General features: G+C 39.3%; 1 protein-coding gene across 1 annotated transcript in view; it reads right to left on the bottom strand.

Annotated features, from left to right (window-relative positions):
• The window catches only part of LOC104953203 (probable G-protein coupled receptor 144), a 78,482-nt gene that overhangs the window by 29,513 nt on the left and 27,503 nt on the right, over positions 1-21,466 (bottom strand). Inside the window, exons 14-17 of the mRNA XM_010780118.1 lie at positions 14,744-14,862; positions 13,190-13,329; positions 9,235-9,288; positions 5,947-6,100 (exon numbers count right to left, since the gene is read on the bottom strand). Coding sequence (XP_010778420.1) covers positions 5,947-6,100; positions 9,235-9,288; positions 13,190-13,329; positions 14,744-14,862 — 467 coding nt within the window. The remainder of the gene's footprint in view (positions 1-5,946; positions 6,101-9,234; positions 9,289-13,189; positions 13,330-14,743; positions 14,863-21,466) is intronic.

Genomic DNA, 21,466 nt, shown 5'->3' with positions numbered 1-21,466 from the left:
TTTGACAGAACGGTATTGTTTTTTTCTAAATGTCATACTGCTTCATTTCCAATGTTACTCTCTGCTATCTCGATGCCCATATCTTCAATGTCATTACTATTCCACTGTAATTGGTCACAAAGTATGTTATGCTCTTAATGCGTTCCACTATTTATCACTGCGATTTTCATCAATATATTATAGTCTCAGAGTCTCAGATATATACAAACATGTTCTCTGAAGTGTTTGGCTCCATACTATACAGATCATGCATTGTCAGCATCCCCATAAATCCCCTCTGTTTCCGCCCTGTTTAAAAAAGTGGCTGATTCTGTATCTCTGTTATTTAGATGAAAAATTCAACGAGCCACTCCCCACCCCTACTGAGAGATATCCTTGGTTAAAAAGAACACAAATGGTGCTCTAGGAGGAGATTCAGGTGATATTTACCAAATGGTTCGAGTGGCGAGCCATGACTTTTATACCATAGGCCCTCTGACCCCTTCCCTCGAAAAAGTTATTACGTCACAGCGTATACTTACAGCCGTATACTTCAGCGGAATAGAGTGACAAGTCCTAAAACCCGGAAGTAAACTCCTTCCGGTTCCTTCGACAAAAAACAATGCAATTTCTCCATAGGATTTTGGAAAATAGCTCGAAATAAGGTCTTTGGTTGACACAAATGGAAGAGACGGATCACGTTTTGTTCAGCCGGATAATATCCACATGTCTACCCTACTTTTATAATTTTCTAATCATAAATCTAATCGATAGATTTATGTTTCGAAATGTTTTAATGTTTTTAAATATTGTTTTGTAGAAAATCTTANCCTGAAGAACAGGCTTGGGGCTTAACAGATTAAGAGTAGCCTACATACAAAATAGGGGGAAAGTAGAAGGTCAATGATAATATTTTCTATTCTATATTTCTATCATTGACCTTCTACTTTCCCCCTATTTTGTATGTAGGCTACTCTTAATCTGTTAAGCCCCAAGCCTGTTCTTCAGGTCTCAGGCTCGAAAATGACATTCCCAGAACAAATGACAATAACTTCCCTTCTAAAAGGGGTAAATTAATAATCTTTTTTCTCATCATGCTAATTCAGCAGAAAAGGGCTGTTGAAATTACAGATTTAAAATGTAAATTACAACTGTTTTAAACTGTAAAATATACACGTTGTTCTGTAAAGTTGTTTACAGTTTACCATATTTTTTACATCATTATTCTGGCAACAAAGCTGCCAGGTTTTTACCGTAAAAACAACGGTTTTTTTTTTACAGTGCACCCTTGAATGACGGGATAGCAGACTAAAAGCTTTAGGAATCCAAACTATAACATATAATAAGTACCCTGTATCAAGATGCAAAACAAGTGACATTTGACCTTTTTAGAGAGGTTTAGCAACAAAAAAAAAACACTTCTGGGGTCATTTGGGTGGAAATGGGTGTATTTACCGTTTCTCTGGAACCCATTTTTCGATTTAGATGATTGACATCTCTTTTGAACAGTCAGAGCCAATAGAATCGAAGGGGAATTTTCACATACACACACACATTACCATTGGGAAATGAGAGCTATGCGCACACAGTTTGCCCAAAGCGAAACCTATCTTACGCTTTGAAATCTGAAAACTGAAAACTAGGTTTATTGCTGATGGATTATCAAAAATCATTTCAAATTGACACAGATACATTGTATTAACCTGGATTAACCTTCAGCAGCTTTTTTTTATCGTTTTAATGCCATTGAAGACAACTTTTGATCAAAAAACAACAAAGGGACATATTGCCGTGTTGGCTAATGCTACGTGGTGTGATGTATTTGTTAGCTTCTCATGTCACGAGTTTGGATCGGACAGTAATAATATTAATACCTGTCGAATCTGTGTAATCTCAGCTTCCGAATTGATATCTTGTCTGTGCAGATACGATAAGCAATAAGGGTATTTTAACGTGAGTTCTGTGCTAAGTGTGTTAGCATTTTTTCACTCAGGGCTAATTCAGAGCCTTTGTTATTACCCTTCGTTTCGTTTTGCTAAAAATTGTTAATATTGTCCTTTAATATCACCTGAATCTCCTCCTAGAGCACCATTGTGTTATTTTTAACCAAATATCTCTCAGAGGGGCGTGGGGAGTGGCACCTTATTTTCATCTAAACTAACAGACAGAGCATCAACACTTTTGAAACAGGGCTGAAACAGAGGGGATTATGGGATGCTGCAATGCATGATCTGTTTAGTATTTGGAGCCAAACACTTCAGAGACATGTTTTGTATATATCTGAGACTCTGAGACTATAATATATTGATGAAAAACAGTATAATAGGGAACCATTAAAGCATAACATAATTGTGACCATTACATTAATATAATGACATTAAGGATATGTGCCATCACCATAGCAGAGGATAACATTGGAAATGAAGCAGTATGACATTTAGAAAAAAACAATACCGTTCTGTCAAACCCTGGATGAAGCAAAAATGGTGAACCCAAAACATGAACCATAAAAGATAGAGAACTGCTTGGCCATCTTTGTTGGTTGAGAAGGAGGCTTTCAATTCAATTCAATTCAAAACCTTTATTTATTCAGGTGAAAACCCATTGAGATCATTGACCTCTTTTTCAATGGTGACCTGCTGCAAGTAGGTTCCAACATGAATACAAACAAAGAGGACATCATATGGCATATTTACATTGACTACAGTTTGTATAGCTAGTAGCATTTACAGATAGCAACAGTTTCCGATTGGATAGCATCTATCCTTGCTTTAAAAACATGTAATGGAACCAAACTGCTTAACTTCCATTCCTTTTGCAGACTGTTCCAAATTAGCTTTAACAAAGCAAGAACACGATGTGAGGTAACATGAGTAATCCAGCATATTATTCCTGCTTTAAAGGACTCATAACCTTCAACTAAGCCATTGTATGGGGCCATCTCATCAGGAATGCACCACTCATGCACATACACAAACACCCACACAACCCTTCCCCTTTCAATTCAAATCCCCCCACAGTTCTCCCCGTATTCCTTCATTATGCACTTGTCCTTCTCTTGTGCTCACAGCAAATATGTGCTACTTTGTTCACATTTTTCACCATGTACCCTCAACATAATCCGCTGTCTGCCTTGGACATTTGTGCCAACCAACTTAAGTAAACAGAAAGATGGAAACGACATACTGTAAGAAGTGGTTGACCTTGTACATGAAAGCTACTACTATCACTTAGGAGATGGTGTGGTTATTGTTAGGACAAATGGGGCCCATCTGTTTGTTTGTTGTTTGTGCTTGAAAAGGCACCACTTCCCAAAATGAAAGAATCTGCTTGTTCTGTACCTGGCATGGTTTTGCTAGTTTTTTCTGGACACATTTTATGAATGCTATTTGATTGAATTTGATGGATAGAGCAAACATGATCATTTAGTCTTGGTCTAGATGTTTTTTGTTCATATTGTAAATACATTGTAAATAAATGTTGATGTTTGACTGAAACTGTCCACTAGCCCTTCACTCTATCATCTCTCCCTTCAAGTTCATCAAGATAGCCCAGTACAAAAACGAATATGTATTAATATTTACGACTATATTTGTGTGAGTTGGGCGCAACGTGATGATAGGTTACAGTGAATTGAGCGTGCATGCGCTTGCCTATGTGTGCCCTGCCGGAAGACATTACGCATACAGTAGATCAGGTTTGTAGTGTATGAGCATTCGGCCGCCAACCCATTCCCAGCACTCAATCACACGAAGCCCATCGCATTTGCATGTTGTAGCATTGAGTCGGGAGCAGATTGGAGGTGTAGCAAATGGGCTGAATAATTTCACCTGACAATCAATTATTGTTGAAATTGAGTTACATCAAAAACATGATTTCTGCTGCCGAGTTTGATTTGTCAGGTTTCATTGGAGGATCATTCAGTCAGTCTAAATGTGACGTAGGGACTGATTTAACTACTACGCGCTGAGGGAATGAACGAGACAGTAATAGTATTGAGGACCATGCAAATCACCTGCAAAGGACACCTTGTAAATCCCAGGCTGGGAAGTGCACAAAACCGCAACAAGGAGCAATAACACATGGCACACATACTATTCAAATGTACATATCATTATTGTGCAAGTCACAAACCATAACCCAGTTGACTATTTTAAAGATGAAGTTGATGTGCACCATTATATATGTAATTGTTCTGTTTCATTGCCAATAAATGCAACAATGTATTCACACTGTCTGCTGTGTCTTTTCTATTATTGTCACTGACAAATGTATTGTTATTTATATAAACCTCTGCATAGTTATAATTCAGTCTATGATTTCTCAGTTTTTATCACTTTTATAAAGTAAATAAATCCTGGTTAAAATATAAAAAATGCAGTCAATGCGGCATCAACTAGGGCAACAGGGCAAGTGACACTAAAACCGGCTTTAAATTACAGAATGAAATCAGGGGTCGACCTCTCCCTCTTTCTTTCCCTGCTTTGAAACTGGTGTCTCCAATCTTTTTCCACGACCAAATGACTCTTAACTCTGCTGAGTGTAGCATGGGTCAGGCAGCTAGATTGAAGCCAGGGTGTCTGGTTAGTGTTCAGGTTTAACAGGAGATTTCTGATGTCTGATTTCACTCAACAGGCCAGCCGCTACTCTCTGAGTGCCTTGCAGTAATGCTTTGCAGATATGCCAGTAGAACAATGGGGGAATATGTGCTCAGCTAAACTCGGTTCAACTTTATTATCATTTTAAAGGCTGTTTTCTAAAATGTTGACAACATATTTATATCATTGAAGGTCGACTTTATTTAAAAACACCTTTTTTTTTTTTTAAGAAATAGAACCGACAGCTACACAAACTAAAGCCTCCAAAATAACCATTCCAATACTTACACCTTTCAAAGAGTTTCAATAAAAATCCAATGTTAGAAATATATTAAGACTAAATGTAAAATGTTGTCCTATTAGACTAAATTATAGTAAGCTAGGTGTAACGAATAAACTGCAAATCAGTGCACATAACATGTTTAAGCAGAGAAAAAAATATAATTTTTGCAAGTGGATTTCATAAAGACCTGAATAAAAAAAACATGCCTTTATGAAAACATACTACCTCAACAAATATGAGAGGAGTGTGTCCTTGGAACTCAAGTCATTGAGTGGGATTCAAGCAGGAGATGTTTGGCTGAATAAGGTGCAGTTTAGCCACCCACATATTGTGCACACACAGGCCACACTTGAACTGTCAATTGAATAAATCTGTGAAAAGGCTTGGCTGCATTCGAGGTACTAAACTATACAGTGAAAATGAAAAACCTTCACAGCCCAAACTACAGCTTCCAAACTGAGATTTTAAAAAGCGAGGCACCAGATGCGGCCCTATTGAAAACAGAGCGAGCATTAGGAAGAAAAAGGTAGATAACCATCAAAATAATTCAATTAGCCTGTCATTCTTATATATTCAGATTTAATCTTGAAATCACATTTCTTTGGAAAAGCACATGATGGTTGGCCTTTTTTGTTCTTTTGATGAGCTGAAGGACTTGTTGTGCTTTTTGAGATGCAAGGACAGCCGGAAAATAAAAATTAGCAACCACTCTTGTGAATTACTAATATGTTCAGTTCCAGAGATATCTGGTTCAAATTCTAAACAACGGGAAAAGGTAAGGTACATTGGAGATAGTAATAAAAAACTTCCCAACAGTAATTGCAATTAAAAGTAAGACAGACACTTACTGTAGAACAAGTGTTCGCTTAGTTCCAGTTGCACCTGAGCAAAAGGGTTATATAGCGAGCAAGACAGATTGCAGCAAATAATAGGGTTCTGTATAATGCTGGATCATTTGGTTTTGCCTTATTACATTATCTTCTTTAAAATGACAAAGACAATTCTGGACCATTTAAAGATACTTTTTTAAGCAAATGTATTGACAGGAAAAGCACAGATTTGCATTATGATGGTATGACAACTCACCTCTGGTCCTGTCTTCCTCCTTCCCCGGGCTGGGGGTGTTGCTGCTAGTGTGGGTAGGGGTGGCCTCCTCCTCTTGGCTTGGGGTAGTTCCTAGCGGGAAACTGACAGGACGAGAGCTGGTAACTGAGCTGGACGGTCGGGAACTGGCGCAGTTCTGTAAGAAATGAGACGGCGATATCAGCTACATGGGATCACAGGAAAACACAGTCAATGGACAACTTTCACGATAGCTGATAAGGACAAAGATATCAAGTCCATCCATTCTTTATTTGTCAATTATTGGTGATGCTAATTAGTAAGACATGTTTTCCCTCATCACAAACAGCAGCCTCATTTTCACTGGCTGTCTTTGTTGTACTAACTACGATAGGGATTTATTAGTGAAACACTTTCAAATTGTGTTTTGTTTTTATAAATCCACATGATTTAAAGATGCCTCGGAGTATAAAAATGTGCGTTTTTATATGTTCTTTAATGCTATCAACCTGGCAGACAAGGCTGATGAAAAATGATTTAAGATTTAAGTGCTCATGTTAAATAATGTGCATTGTCCCTTTGTAATAAAGAACATAATATAATATTGCGCGTTAAAGAACTTATAAGTTAGAGGGATGATTTGAACATTTTAACTTTTTTTGCTCAAAGTTCTTCACCGATAGAATACGTCTCATCAAGCAGTCACACTTAATAATGAACATAAATAGACATCATGGGCTATTGTAGATTACAGTATTGTCCTTCCCATAATTCCAGGATAAAACCTGAGCAGCTGCTCTATGAATTTAACTCAGAGGCCTCCTTGTTTCACATAAGCACACGCATCATCCAGCCAGACCAAAATAAACGGCAATCACAGAAAACCCATTTGTTTGCACAGCTCTCAAACAGACTGAGGGGCTTCAACAGGCTCCAGGGCTTCTTATATTTCATACTGTACATCTATCGGGCAGGAATGCCTCCACACTGAGGGCCTGCCATCCTGGCTGATTTTGTGTTGTGGAGGTCTAGCTTCAGTGAATGTCATACACACATGAGTGGAAAGAGATAAATACATGCACTGCTATCACTTTTTTAGAGCCTCAATACTGACTCCAAACAACTCCCTGCGTACTATATATATTGTTGTCAAAACTTGAATTAAGATTAAAAAAAATGAATCCGCTTCCAATTGATATCCATATTTCAGTGGTGTCAGGGGCACAGAGTATTGGGGGCTGTTTTTTATTTGGGTCCTGCAACTGACAGCTTTATTTCACAAAGCAATCTGGCTGTTTGTGTACAAGAGGGAGGTCAGGATGGGTCAGGAGATACTTGGTATCAAACAGGCATTCAACGCTGGTCAACGTTTTTGTGTGTGTGTGTGTGTGTGTGTGTGTGTGTGTGTGTGTGTGTGTGTGTGTGTGTGTGTGTGTGTGTGTGTGTGTGTGTGTGTGTGTGTGTGTGTGTGTGTGTGTGTGTGTGTGTGTGTGTGTGTGTGTGTGTGTGTGTGTGTGTGTGTGTGGACAACCAGCTTGACAGAAGTACGGGATATAGAGCGGAGAATGTGTGATTAGGTTTGGTGGAATTTATATGAGAGGTCATCAAGGTCAGAGGGGAGTCACATCACTGTACCAAAAGCAATATATAGTTCCTATATTATTCAAATGATTTCATGTTTTGTGCTAGGTCAGATACAACACATTTAATCTGATTTCATGGGCACGGTTTATGATACAGTTAATGGCTCTTATTGTGTCGGCCTGGTGCTTGACCTTCCTTAAAAGAAATCACACAGGATCATCATATACATGTTAAAATATCTAACACATATGACAGGCTTAGTATAGACTGTTTATAATGTTGGTGATGGTGTTTAAAATAGGACAATACCATTTTTAAATGATTTAATTTTGGTAAAATATTTCCAAATTGCAGTTGCAGTGAATTACCCCTTTGGGTTAACCCTTCAAACGTTGCAAATAATGCAAGATAAAAAAAACTCTATTTCCGACAAGTGCCATTCGTCTTCAAATGACCCCATATGCAGTAACACCGCCAAAGCCTCTTTATCCCTCAGCCGGCAAGGCACGATACCCAATCCTATGTTTTACAACAAGGGGATATATAGGAGCATGTGCGGTCAACTAGAGCCAAATGTCTCCTATCTAACCAAAGGACAGGTAGATACAGTATTTCAAGCAGGATTTATGGCACAAAATAGCATTAGCTAGAAACCGTCAGGCGGCGGTGATGGCTAAAAAACGCATTCTGGTAGCGGAACCCGGCAAGATTGGAAAATTGCCACCACCAGAGGGGAGAGGAAGCAGTAAAAATGACGGTATATGGGGGGGCCTCACTGATAACATGAGCAGACAATATATCAGACTGCACCTGGTGGGAAGGGGTCTCAAGGGGCCCCCCTAAATGACCCGCCCGACACACTCACTTTAATTTATCTTTTTATTTATTTAATTTCTTCTCTTCCTTACAGTGTCCAGCCCTGAGGTGGGGGGGGGTCAGAAGGAAGTAGGTGCGCCTTGATGTTTTAAAAAACCAATCTGCCGTCAGAAATGGTTTCATTCCTACTTCAATGACCTGAAGTGTGTTAGGTTGGGGAATATTAGGGGGTACATATGTGAGGGTCAGGGTGCAGTGGGAGGGGATGAAGTGATGCCGGCCAAAGAGGAGTGGAGTTAACGTGATCACTCATAAGGGACAAGATGCATTTTATGTGCGTGCGTGTGTGTCAGATGGCGGGGCAAAGGAGATCTATAAATATGTGTGTGTGTGTGTGTGTGTGTGTGTGTGTGTGTGTGTGTGTGTGTGTGTGTGTGTGTGTGTGTGTGTGGTATGTGCCTGTTGGTGTGTGCTGGAGACTATTAAGTACTTTTAAAGTGCTTTCCGTAGCCTACAATATGATCTAGCACACACGCTCATACACACCCACACACCCACACACAGAGCATCGCATCGCCTCAGCCAAACAGCAGCGTCCAACGAGGTATAAATACTGGCCTGACACTTTAATGTCAGGGGACGGCTTGTCCTGGATTAGAAACTTGTAACCCACCGTGGAGCTTGACATTGCTGGGATGAAGGTGCTGCAATAAGCAGGGTGAGGAAGGGGGAGAGCTATTAAGGAGGGTCTATGTTTGATGGATAAGGGCATCTAACATGGACTGTCTCCTAGTGAGAAGCCAGCAGATGTTCAATGTTGCTTATTGGCCAGCTTTCATTGGCAAGGAACATTTCACAACAAGTAACAAACTCACACACACTCTTAGACCCAGAAATTAGAAGATTACATACTGAAAAATTAAGCGCCTTTCTCCTCTCCTTGATCCTGTTGACCGTGCTCCGAACCTGAAAGAAAAGAGAGAGAGAGAGAGAGAAAGAGTTAAGTGTGTCTGACACGGCACTCAATGAAACACACTTACAATGAGCGACCAAAGAGTAAAAAGGAGAAAGAGTATGTGTAAATAACAAATTTGGAGCGTTATTTTAATGTAACCTACAGCTGTTGGGGAGGTGTGTGTATGTGCGCGTGTGTGTGCCTGAGAGAGAGAGAGAGAGAGAGAGAGAGAGAGAGAGAGAGAGAGAGGTGTTCCAGTATGTCCCAGTGGCTAATGGGACTTGAAAGTGACACATAGAGCAGACAAACTAAGGAGACGACTTCAAGCTATCATCTGTCAGCATAGAGCGCGGGGACCAACAAATGGAGCTATTGGAGGAGAAGGGACCGCCCTAGCAGAACAGATTACATTTTTACACTTCGGAAGAAACAGTGTACAGCATGCCTTCATTTGACACACAATACCAGACAAGCATTTCATAGATTTTAGAGAACAGTCTTCAGGTACACAATTTCAGTAAACACTTCCAACATTAATATGCAAATTAATCATTGTTTACTGAACTCATTCATTTTTTGTTCAATTGTTATTAAATACATTTTTTATTTAATACTTTTGGAAATGTTAAAATAAAATAAACAATCAATGATTTTTAAAATACTGTGACAATTACAAAAAAAGAAGGATCATTGCTTGATGAGACCAGTCATTATGTGTATGCCCTTTAACTTTATTTACATTACATTTATCCAAACATTTTTAAATGTCATCCAAGTAGATATGACAAATGACTGTGTTTAATAATATCAACTGACATCTTTATTGTGTAATTAATGTCACAGGATGCAAATAATGCAGGGTTTACATTTTTCTAATGTGTTAATTGAATAAAACTATGCATTAATTAGGCAAAAAAAAACTAATTTGCAAATAAAGACAGTGTTACTGGACAGACCTTTTATAAAATCTGAAATAGCGCCAATGAAAATAAAGGTTATTTGTATTTTTCTCACGGCAATAGTTATGAATAAATGCCTTTTCCTGCTCGAATTTTGGATGCATTAATTACAAATCAAATGTAATAGGTCTGCTGAATATTGTTCAATTAAACCATTTAAAAAATATATATTATTAATAAAAAATTGCAACAACTTCCTATTATTGTTACAATAAACAAAATATCAAAATACACCAGCAGTACTCAGTGTGTTGGTAGCAGCTCAGTTAAGTAGGATGAAGTCTTCTATGAAAAGCCTTTGGCACTTATGAGGTCTGTGTATGTGTATGTGTGTGTGTGTGTGTGTGTGTGTGTGTGTGTGTGTGTGTGTGTGTGTGTGTGTGTGTGTGTGTGTGTGCACATTGTCAGCGTTCACTGTAAATTTGTAGCGGATGGGCACTCATCACTACAGCCCGTCCCAGCCCAGCCCACCACGTTAGTGAATATGCATTATGGCTTATGGCTTCATTAAGTAGCAGCGTGTTATAAATTATGACACCGCACTGAACACACACACAGTCTCAGAGACAGCATGTGTATACAGAGGATGTTTTGCATACGCTCCAACGTTGAAGGACCACATAATGAAGAGAGCCCAAGCCTTGTGACAGCACAGAATCAACAGCACCAGCATCATGTTTCCAAAACCCTCCTATTATTTCTGACAAGATACGCAGAAGGCCTTCGACGCGGTGCAGATGTTGGATAGACACAGTCTTTACACAATTTAATGGGGAAAGTAAGTCCTGGGGATTCCATTGATATCCAAAGCAGCCGGCGTGCTGAGGCAATTACATGACACAACTTAATTAATGATTTGACAATGAGGGGAAGGGCATTGTTTTAGATGATTGTTATGTGTTTAAGGGGTGTTGCGCACACTCAAGGTTTCGCAATGATGCAAAGCGTGGTTCGCCATGTAAATGGGCGATTACCATATGAAAGCAGCACGCCCAACAACACCTGCCGACATCCTTGGAGCTGATGGAAATAAAAGGTCATCAAAGCATAGAATTACAAGGTGACCACCAAGGAAAAGCTAATTGCAATGAATAATGGAAAGCTATTGTAAAGTAATTAGCAAAGTAAAAGGCTGCATTTTAGGGTAATAGCAGCAAATGCAGTATGACTTCCATATTGGTAATTATTGAGCGTGGAAACCAACCTCATGAATGAAGCATTTTTTTACTTAGATGCAGTTGTTAATTTCACACCTTTTTTAACATATCAAAGCGAAATGTGTTCACGCTAAGATGGATAAATAATGTGTTCTACCCAGTTAACTACTAACAGCAACTTCGCAAAGTTTTTCTTCCCTCCATGAACTCCATGTGTGTGATAATGTAATTTAATGATGTGTTACTATCTACTGCCATCAATGCATGTTAGCTTCACTTCCCTGTTTAATATTTGCCTTTCCCTGACACTCTGATTCCAGGGAAGAAACATTCAAACTTTTGATCATTCCCATTTAGTGTTTCAGGATTTTTTTTTATTAGGCAAATATTTCCTTCTGAGTGTCAGAGAGGGTGAAACCTGAAGCCAGCTGTGCTCTCTCTCACATGTTTGAACAGTTAAGGACAAAAGGAAACGCAGGTTGACGGAAAATAAAAGAAAAATGTGTGGATGTGAATCATTTCTAAATTACGGACCTCTTTTCAACAATAACAAAGAAATGTGGACCTTTTGAAAACTGGAACATGTACATGAGCAGCACCCAGGGTCAAGGGCAACTGGAGTGTAAGAAATGAATTCCCAAGCAATAAAAACGCTACTTAAGCAAGATTGAGGGTGTAGATTTATTCTAAAGCACCAAGGGTCATTCTTCCCTCTCTCTGCATTGTGGGCGCATCACCTATGAAACAGGGACATGGGATATAACAGGAAGTGAACTTGTTATATGTGAGTTGTCCTCTTTGATGGTCAGACAACACAGTTATTTAAAAAAGCTGCTCTATAAGGTGATCATGACCTTTTACATTAGGTCAAAGCATTGATCTTTTATAGTCAAAAGCAACAAGAGGTTATTATTGTGTCTATCAAATAATGTATGTTTTGATCAAATGGTAGCTTTATAAAACATTTCTGCTATTATCATATCCTTTGTCAGACATTTCAGGGATTGTTATGATATCAGGGTGAGTTTGGAGTGCTTGAGAGAATTTTTTATTTATTTTTTTCTAGATTTCCTCTTTTTCCTAAAGTTTGTAATGGGAAGTTGACCTCAAGTAAAAAATAAAAGTGCTGTGTTTTAAGAGGGCGCAGATGCAAAATCCCACATGGAAATCTAAACGTAACCCTATGTATAGACTAAGAGCCACATTTGACCAAGAGGGATTTTCATGACTTGAGTCTCATCCATTAAATTGTACCCCTCTGTCTTTCGTCTCGGCACTCAACCAAACCCTCCACCCCTACACAGCTAAGGCGCATCTAAATGGTAATAAAGCGGCATCTCAATACAATATGTCCTCCTCCTTCATAGCATATTGTTGATTACATATTTTTTTGTTTTTTCTCCTATGGTTTCTGCTTGGGGCCCTCCAAAGCCCTGGCCAGCAGCTTTGTCAGGATGCTAAATGGAGGGCCGTGAGTTTAAAAACTTAAGGAGGCAGTGAAATATTAGCCAATGTGGGTGAGGAATGAGTGGCTGAGAAGCGCGGCGTGTCAGTGTTTAATGGTCGGACTCGGATGCATATAAGTTAGTCCAAGCATGAAGGGCAGTGGGACGCTCGCGTGGAAACGATGTCCCCTCCCCTCCTTCCCATCCCTCCTCCCATCCACAGACGCGTTCACACACATACACACTCGTACTGTCACACCCCACTCACACAGCTTTTAAGCAAGGAGCCCATCAGAAACTTGTCATTTCTCTCATTCACTCCGACAGCCTTGAGACACAATGCAGACTTACCTCTGTGTTGTACACCCCATATATCAGGAAGATGAACAGGCCCTGCAAACACAGACAAAGAAAGAGCGAGAGAAAGAGAGAAAGAGAGAGAAAGAGAGAGAGGAGGACAAAGTTGTTACAGTTGTTCTCTCTCTTATCTTCTAGTAAACCACAAAAGATAAAAAGTAATGAGTGGAGCAACATGTTCGATTAAGCTTGATTTCTACTCTTTTCTGGCAACACGGAGCTGAAGTAGACTGTCAAGTAATGAAGAAGAAGAAGATGGACTTTTATTAATCCCTTGTGGGGAAATAGTTTCCTAGGAGCAGTGTGCTGCCATTTTGAACAGCGCCCGGGGAGCAGTGTAGGGAACGGTGCCTTGCTCAGGGACACCTCGGTAGCACTTGGTCTTGCCGGGACTTGAACTGGTGACCTTCCAGTTGCCAAGCCAACTCCCTATCGACTTTGCCACCACCGCCCTAATGAGACAAGAAGAAAGACTTGAAATAGTCCAAATTGGGCCACCTCCACAATGTTAGTGTTGGTTCCGTCTACATGTTGGAGCTACTCAATTCAGCCCTCAAGCCATCAAAGGCTCAAACCCAAGGTTCCACATAGCTAAATTGAAATATAAAAGTATACAGTGCCTGTTTTCAGTCTGTGTTCTTAGACACTGAAACACACAAATAGACGATTGCTCATCAACCAACACAGATAAAAGATGTCAAGCTCACACATACCCACACAAAGTAGATGCATTGGAAACCGATGATACCAATACAAATAGCAAAAGATTATAAGGAAACAAAGACAGTGACAGAAAAACCACACACACAAAGCGCACACACACAAAGGTATATAAAGAGAGCAACTCAAGCCAGACGAGACTATCAAGAAAACCCATTGGAGGAAAGCAGAGAACGAGAGAGACAGAGGGAGCATAATGAAAAAAATGACACATAAAAGAAGATATTTCATTTTCACAAAACTCCACGGCTTGTACCCATGGTCAAAGAATGCCATGCCCTTGGATGCATAAAGGCTGCACTTTTGGTCACAGAAAAACAGCTATTTTTCATTCCAAACTATTGAATGTACAAGCTGTGCATTCGCCTTCAAGCCATAATGTAATACTGTTGCCTCAATGGAAACAGTGGAAACAACATTCTCAGAGCAACGATTGAACCGTGTCACAAAAGATGTACTGAAAAAATAAAAGGCAGATAAAAACCTATAAATTTCAAGGCTGACGGATACAGCAGATTCTTTGACTAGCCAACAATGCCTCCACTGGTCTAACACAAAAATAAAACTTTTAAAAGTACATCTCTCCCCTTTCACAGCTCAGAGTGTGTCTGTGTTGCTTCATCTTTGAACGAAGGTAAGGACACATCCTGAGGACAGGCAGACACAACCTGGTCAACGCATCAATCAAGTCGAGTTTGGAGTATCCAATTTTTGCCAGAGGGAGATCTCGATGCATCACCATTGACAACATGATTTGGAGCCCATTCAGAGTGACAGGCCGACGATAGCAACAGTGACGACCTCTAGCCCAAGCTACTGCCCATTCACCTCCTATCGGCTGCTCTCCTGTCCTCCAGGGACTGAATTGCCCTGTCTGTCGGGCTGTCAGGTGACATTTTGGGACATCCATCCTCTTTAAACTGACAATTCTGCTGGTCTCTGACATGCTGAAGACAACAGGCATAACAAGGGATCTCACCCTGAGACCTGTGACCATATCTTTATCCTTCTTACTTTCTATTTTAAAGTACAAATTGAGAATCATTTAGAGCACAGCACTATAGTAAGGGAGTTCACACACACTCACACAGCTATTTGGGGTTCAGTATCTTGACATTGTCCTTGAAGGACCCTTTGATATAGACAGGAGGGGCAAGGGATCGATCCTCACGACATTCTGATTGGTCTATTCTCTCTCCTATACCACATGGACCCATGAGAAACAAATAAACAATAACAAAAGACCAATCACCATCACAATTGTTTCAATTTCCAACTGTTGACTTAATCCTCAACTGTAACTGTAATGTGATGTCATTCAGTGTTTCCCCCCCCCAATGTTCTTGTTGCTCTGTGTTTCGTTGTTAATGAGTGAAACACACCGGAGTTGACGATCTGTGGGGTTTATTCTCCCAAAAATATAATTTACAATTTACAATTTAGGCATTTAGCAGACGCCTTATTCCAAAGCGACTTACAATTACCAATTACAGGGAAAAGCCTGGAGTAACCGAGGGCTAAGTGCCTTGCTCAAGGGCACACTAGTAGTACTGTTCCAGGCAGGATTTGAACTCGCAACCTTCCGATTTGTTGTCGAATACACTTTTCTCACACAAAAACACGCACTCACACACACTTTAGCACACAAGCACCCACGTACAATAATAGACAGTGGGTGGTTAATTTGCAACACATACCCTATTGTATTGCATTAGAATTGCAATTTCCAACTTATTGTTGCAATTTGATTATCATGTTTTTGATCATNCCCCTCCCTGTTACATTACCACATGTGCACAGTGTGATCAGGTTCAGGGTGTAGTTACCCACTCCCAACAGGCCCGGTTTGTGTAAACGCCTCGGAATTCTGTACATTTTAAATAAAAAAAGTAAAAGAAATCATGTGTATTAGCAAAGGGAAAGATCTGCTACACTGGTCCACCCTTCATTCGGTTTTATTTAAACATTAAAACAAGTAAAATGGAGTGCTCATCTATTACTTAGGCGCTTCATCAATAACATTTGTCCGTCTGATGTAAAATCGATACGACATACACTGACACAATACTAGAGCAATGGCAAATGTGCCATCATTTGTCATCGACTGGCAATAAAGATATGTCAGAATTGATTTTAGCCCATTTTCCTCCCACACTCTCTCTATCTCTCTCTCCCTCTCTTCCTTTTGCTGTAGCGGTAATAGAAAAAAATAAATGAATGTTATTATGATTGAGGCATGGTCAGCCTTGCCAAACTCAATTAATATTGGAGCAAGGGCCTGTAATGATTTGAGGGACTGTGTGTTTTCATTGTAATGCCCTGCTAGAGATGTTGAGAAAAGAAGAGGGATAGGTGGACGGATTGATGTTTGAGTGGGTGTATTCTCTGGGGGGAAAGGTTTTGTTTTGGCCTCCACTCAATATAGATGTTTTTAACAGACATACAAATTATACCTTGTTATTTTCGTCTTTCTTTTCTTAATTCCATTTCTGGGTTAGCTGCCAGAGTGTTTTGTGCTCCACAATGAAAAAGAAACCTGACCTTGGATTGATAGGGTTTACGGATCCTTAAATCATGTTCAAACTGGAGGAAAACTGTGTCTGTATGTTCGTTGTTTTCGTTGTTTCATTTTACTTTTATATTTTGAATATTGTTTTAATTTAATTAAATATCATACAGTGATTCACTTTTGTATTGTGCTAATATTTTCAGTTAAATACTGCGTTGTTGGTCAGTTTCATGCAACCCTGGTCAGAGAACACGACTGAGATAAATTCTCTTTAGATCTCATGTGTATTTATCAAGGCATTAGATGATACATGTAAACAACAATAACAAAAAAACATGTTGAACATCATCAGGAATGAGCTTTATAAATGATCACTTTTGTGCATTGTTTTCAAATTACGTTTCAGTGGCCATTTACGGTGGTCCATGCGTTCTCTGTACAGTTGCATCATGTGGCCCTACAGTATGAGTGTGTGCTCCACTCTTTGTCCACTGTGTGTATGTTGTGTGTCAGATTTGCCATCGTGGTTTGTTGCCGCTGGGTTGTGTGTACCCAAGTTGCGCTGGTGGTAGCGAGCAACATCTGTTTCGGGGTTGTTGTTCCTCTTGGCTGCTTTTCAATTGGATTTCCTCAAGCAGGGCCAAAAGCTGTCACCTCTGCCAGGCTCTGTTAGCAATCACTGCCGGCCCCTATATTAAGTAGGTGGTTCAGGGCTAAGCTAATAACTCTCCCTCCTCTCCTGAGCCATCACACACCAGTACCGGTGTTCCTGCTGGCCTCAGTGTGTGCCTGTTTGTAAGTGTGTGCGTGTCTTTGTGGGTGTGTGTGTGTGTGTGTGTGTGTGTGTGTGTGTGTGTGTGTGTGTGTGTGTGTGTGTGTGTGTGAACACACATTCGGTTTTCCTCTGGAGCTAAACACCCTGTAGAGGCAGGCTGGCTTGGGGGTCCCTTCCTCAATGTGACAGCCAAACTGACTGAATGTGTGTGTGGGAAAAACATCAGGGAGAGTCCTAATAGCTCTGACTGATTCATTTTCCCTAATAATGTACAGAAACGGGAAGAAACTTTGACCCTGTCCCTCCCCTCTTAGTGTAACGTGAAGAGAATGTTTGCATTGTTTTTGAATGTTTGCATTGTTTTGTAGCAAACTCCAGCTTCTCAGGATTGTATGTAATTATCACTTTTTCTCCCAATAATTTAAACTTAAATTAGACTAATGAAAGATTCAATTTGACTGAAGATGAATAGCCTTTTTCTTATCAGTTGAACAAATACACAACAAAGCACTTTTACATTTGAAATATTATTGTGTAATGTATAACACTGATATCCGTCTAAGAAGTTGCACTCAGGCATTATTATGCATGTTTATTTTTACTTTTACGGCATGGTGTTTGTTTCAAATGCAGCATTTCTATACAAGTAATTTTATGGTCAATCCCAAGTTCAATAAGGCTGGAGTTGGGGAAAGTATAGCTGGAAGTTGCAAAGCTTTTATTGGGTGGTGTTTACCTCGTCAAACTGACAGAGTGACAGGCTGCCCGTCCACCAGCCTGTGTGTCTGCCTTCATGTCTTATTGCCAGCTTCACTGGCCAGCTGGAGCAGTTGCACAGAGCTGGATTTGAACTGCGGACCTGCAAAGTATCAACTCCCTGTTTCACAGCTTTGACAGACACTTTGATTTGACATGCCATGAGCAGTTAAAGTGAAAGTTATGTATACATGTTAATTAAACTGTTTATGCGTAGAGGGGTCAGAGACATTAGCAAGCCCCAGCGCAGAAGTGTGAATTTCTTTGCTTTTCCCCCCATCACAGCGTTTTAACCTCTTCTGTCTCTCATTTCCGTAATGATTACCATGTGCAAGGGTAGAATTTTTCCTCCCCTTTTTGCCAAGTGCAGATGCAGATAGCTCTATTTGTGAAAAGTGTCTCTGTGTGTTTGAATTTAGGTTGGGATTTTTGACGTTGGGTTCAACTTGTTCAAATAGCTCTCATTTTTGGCATTGGGTGACACTAGACCCTGGAATTTTCTAAAAGGATGTGGAGGTTGCGGTATTCAGAGAAATCTGTTGGCCCAATTGAAAGAATTCATTTGTGAAAACTATACCTATTTAGATTTTTGATGTATTGTTGGACAAGTATAAATTATTTTTGACATTGAGCAATAGCAGTGCCTCAGATTCTCCTTACAACAGCATGGAACATGTGGTTTACAGTATTAAGAACAACGAAATACAGCTATCTCGTTTATGAAGGGTGTTATTTAGACAAGGAATGCCGAGATGGATGAAACGTTTTACTTCGTGCCATACCAATAAAGCAAAGATTTTTCAAACAGTGTTTTTAGTTTCAGTGCTTGCCCTAGAGCAACTTCATTTAAACAGTGTTGACATTATAGACCAACTAAATCTAACTAACCAATCCAACTAACTTCTGACAATTTATTTTTGTAAAGGCTGAATTAATTTCCCCTAAGCAGTCCATAATAAAAAGTTTTACAGACCATGTTTGTCTTTTTGAAAGTTTTCACCCAATTACTACAAGTCATATTGATGTGTCTTTCTTGTAATGCTAAACAATTGCTATTCGTATAAGCAAATTGCAAAATTGAAGTCACCCAGCTCAGGGGACATGGAAAGTAAGCTTTGACTGTTAGAGGTGGCTGGCCACAAAACACTGAAGGCCTGTATATACTGTAAAAAGAGACTTGTTTTGAGATCTATATTTGGAAACAGATTTTTGTCAAAGGCACCATGGATACATTACAGGGCATGACAATATGTACCAAAAATGACCTGGAATGATCCATAAAGCATCTTAGAATAAATAACCTCCCCCCAAAAAGTCACAAAAGTCATTATACCTCTTATCATTATATATCTAATGTTTACTTTTTATCCCTGCTCATATAAAAGGAGTGCAAAGCTGACAGCAGCAATTTATTAAAAGGAAAAAAACTGCCCTGCCAGTCGCTCTCTCCCTGCCAACACACTCCCCTTTTTTCATAGTTTTCATATCTTTACATTTAAAAATTGCTTCCCAAGGACAATATCATAAAATGTTTTCTTTCTAAAAGGTTTACCTGCCAGCGCTGTGCTCCCTAACTTTACACATATGGGAGGTCGGTGTAGATGAGGAAATAGGGATGAGGAAATAGGGATGAGGAAAGGCAAGGGGGGAAAATACGGAGAAGTTGTTCACCATTAGTTGGTTATTTGTAACACGGAAAGAAAGATGGGATGACTAACACTGATGATCTGTTGGTACTACAGCGTTGGTGGGAGCGTAAACATTCAAATGTATTAATTTAATTTGACTAATTTATTAATTTCTGCTGATTGTTATATAAAAGGGTTATATGTCATTTGACCTAGTATCATTACATTGCACTGACTTTTTTATACATAGTTACATTACATTGCATTTAGCTGACGCTTTTATCCAAAGCGACTTCCAATAAGTGCATTCGACCAGGAAAATACCAACTTGAAGAAAACAGAATCATATAAGTACCGTACATCAGGTTTGAGCCAAAACATTTCAAGTACTACTCAACTGGCTTTAGATAAGCCAGTTCTTTGTTAGTATATACAGTAAGTGCTTTGTTAGTAATTGTATTGCTCGAAGTGGAGTCGAAAGAGATGAGTTTTTAGTCTGCGCCGCAAGATGTGTAAGCTTTCTGCTGTTGTGATGTCAATGGGGAGCTCATTCCACCATTTTGGAGCCAGGATAGCAAACCCACGTGTTTTTGCTGATGGGAACTTGGGTCCCCCTCGCAGTGCGGGTGCAGTGAGCTGTTTGGCTGATGCAGAGCGGAGTGAACGTGCTGGGGTGTACAGTTTAACCATGTCCTGGATGTAGGAAGGGCCAGATCCATTCGCAGCATGGTACGCTAGTACCAGAGTATTGTCTATCATTGTCTATGATAATCTATTTAGCAATAATGAAGATAGCCCTGATTCTATTGTGGTCTATATTTCTCTCTCTTTAACTCTGCTGGCACAATGTTCTGTAATTGAATGTGGAGATCTCCTGTAACTATAATATACATTCACCACTGACCTTTCCTGGAATAAGCAGTTCCATTGATACAGTTTTCCATTATAGCATTACATCGATGTAAGCAAAACCTTCATTATAGCAGTGTTTTTGAAACCACGCTAGTAGAAATTGAATTGATAAAGGAATTTGTGTACACATGTTAGTGATGGAAGAAATTATAGCTCGGTGAATGTGGATCAAATATTCATCCATGCTATTTTTGATTAATTACTTATTTAGCAAATGTTTAAATTGCCTGGTTTATTTGTAGGTTTTACGAGAAACACACTGTATTCAGTTTCATTTGATATATGCTTGAAAATAGGGTGTAACATGTAATCAATTATAATAATAAGATATCATATGATGCCCATTATATGATGCTTGTGGAAAGTATCTTTAAGCTAACAACTCCAATGGCTAATGAACTTTGTCTACTAATTAAATTAAATGAGTAAATGTGTGAAAGCATTTCAATATGTTTCTACTGTCTGGCAACTGGTTCACTTAACTTTTAATTGCAATTCAAACTGCATTTTACCTAATAATACAGGAGCGTTCAATATCTTTAGACAGGATATACTAACCTCATTATCTGCCTTATATCTCTATATTTTGACAGTAAAGTAAGCCTTTTATTCATGTGCACACACATTTAGGCTCTTAAGTAGAAACATTTACACAAACACTGAGATAAAGCTTTTAATGGCACAAAGGAAGTTTTTGGTGTATCACCTCGAACATGTAATGCACTCAGCCGACACTTTTAGACACAGTGAGGTACAAAGACAGCAGAGGAAGAACTTGTTAAACTTCTAAAATAATGTTGTTAATATTACACACAGCCGGGAGTAAACAGTATAACAACATTAAGTGAATTAACTTACAATTATTTTAGGTAAATTGATCTCTAAGATTTGTTCTGTCTGCTTTTCCTTTAAACAAATGCTATTTGGTGTCTCGCGCTGCAGCATAATAATACATACCTCTGGGGTAATAA

Source organism: Notothenia coriiceps, unplaced genomic scaffold, assembly GCF_000735185.1.
Source record: "Notothenia coriiceps isolate Sejong01 unplaced genomic scaffold, NC01 NC01_scaffold00021299, whole genome shotgun sequence".
In the NCBI taxonomy this organism is placed as follows: domain Eukaryota; kingdom Metazoa; phylum Chordata; class Actinopteri; order Perciformes; family Nototheniidae; genus Notothenia; species Notothenia coriiceps.
This window is presented reverse-complemented; position numbering and strand designations above follow the sequence as displayed.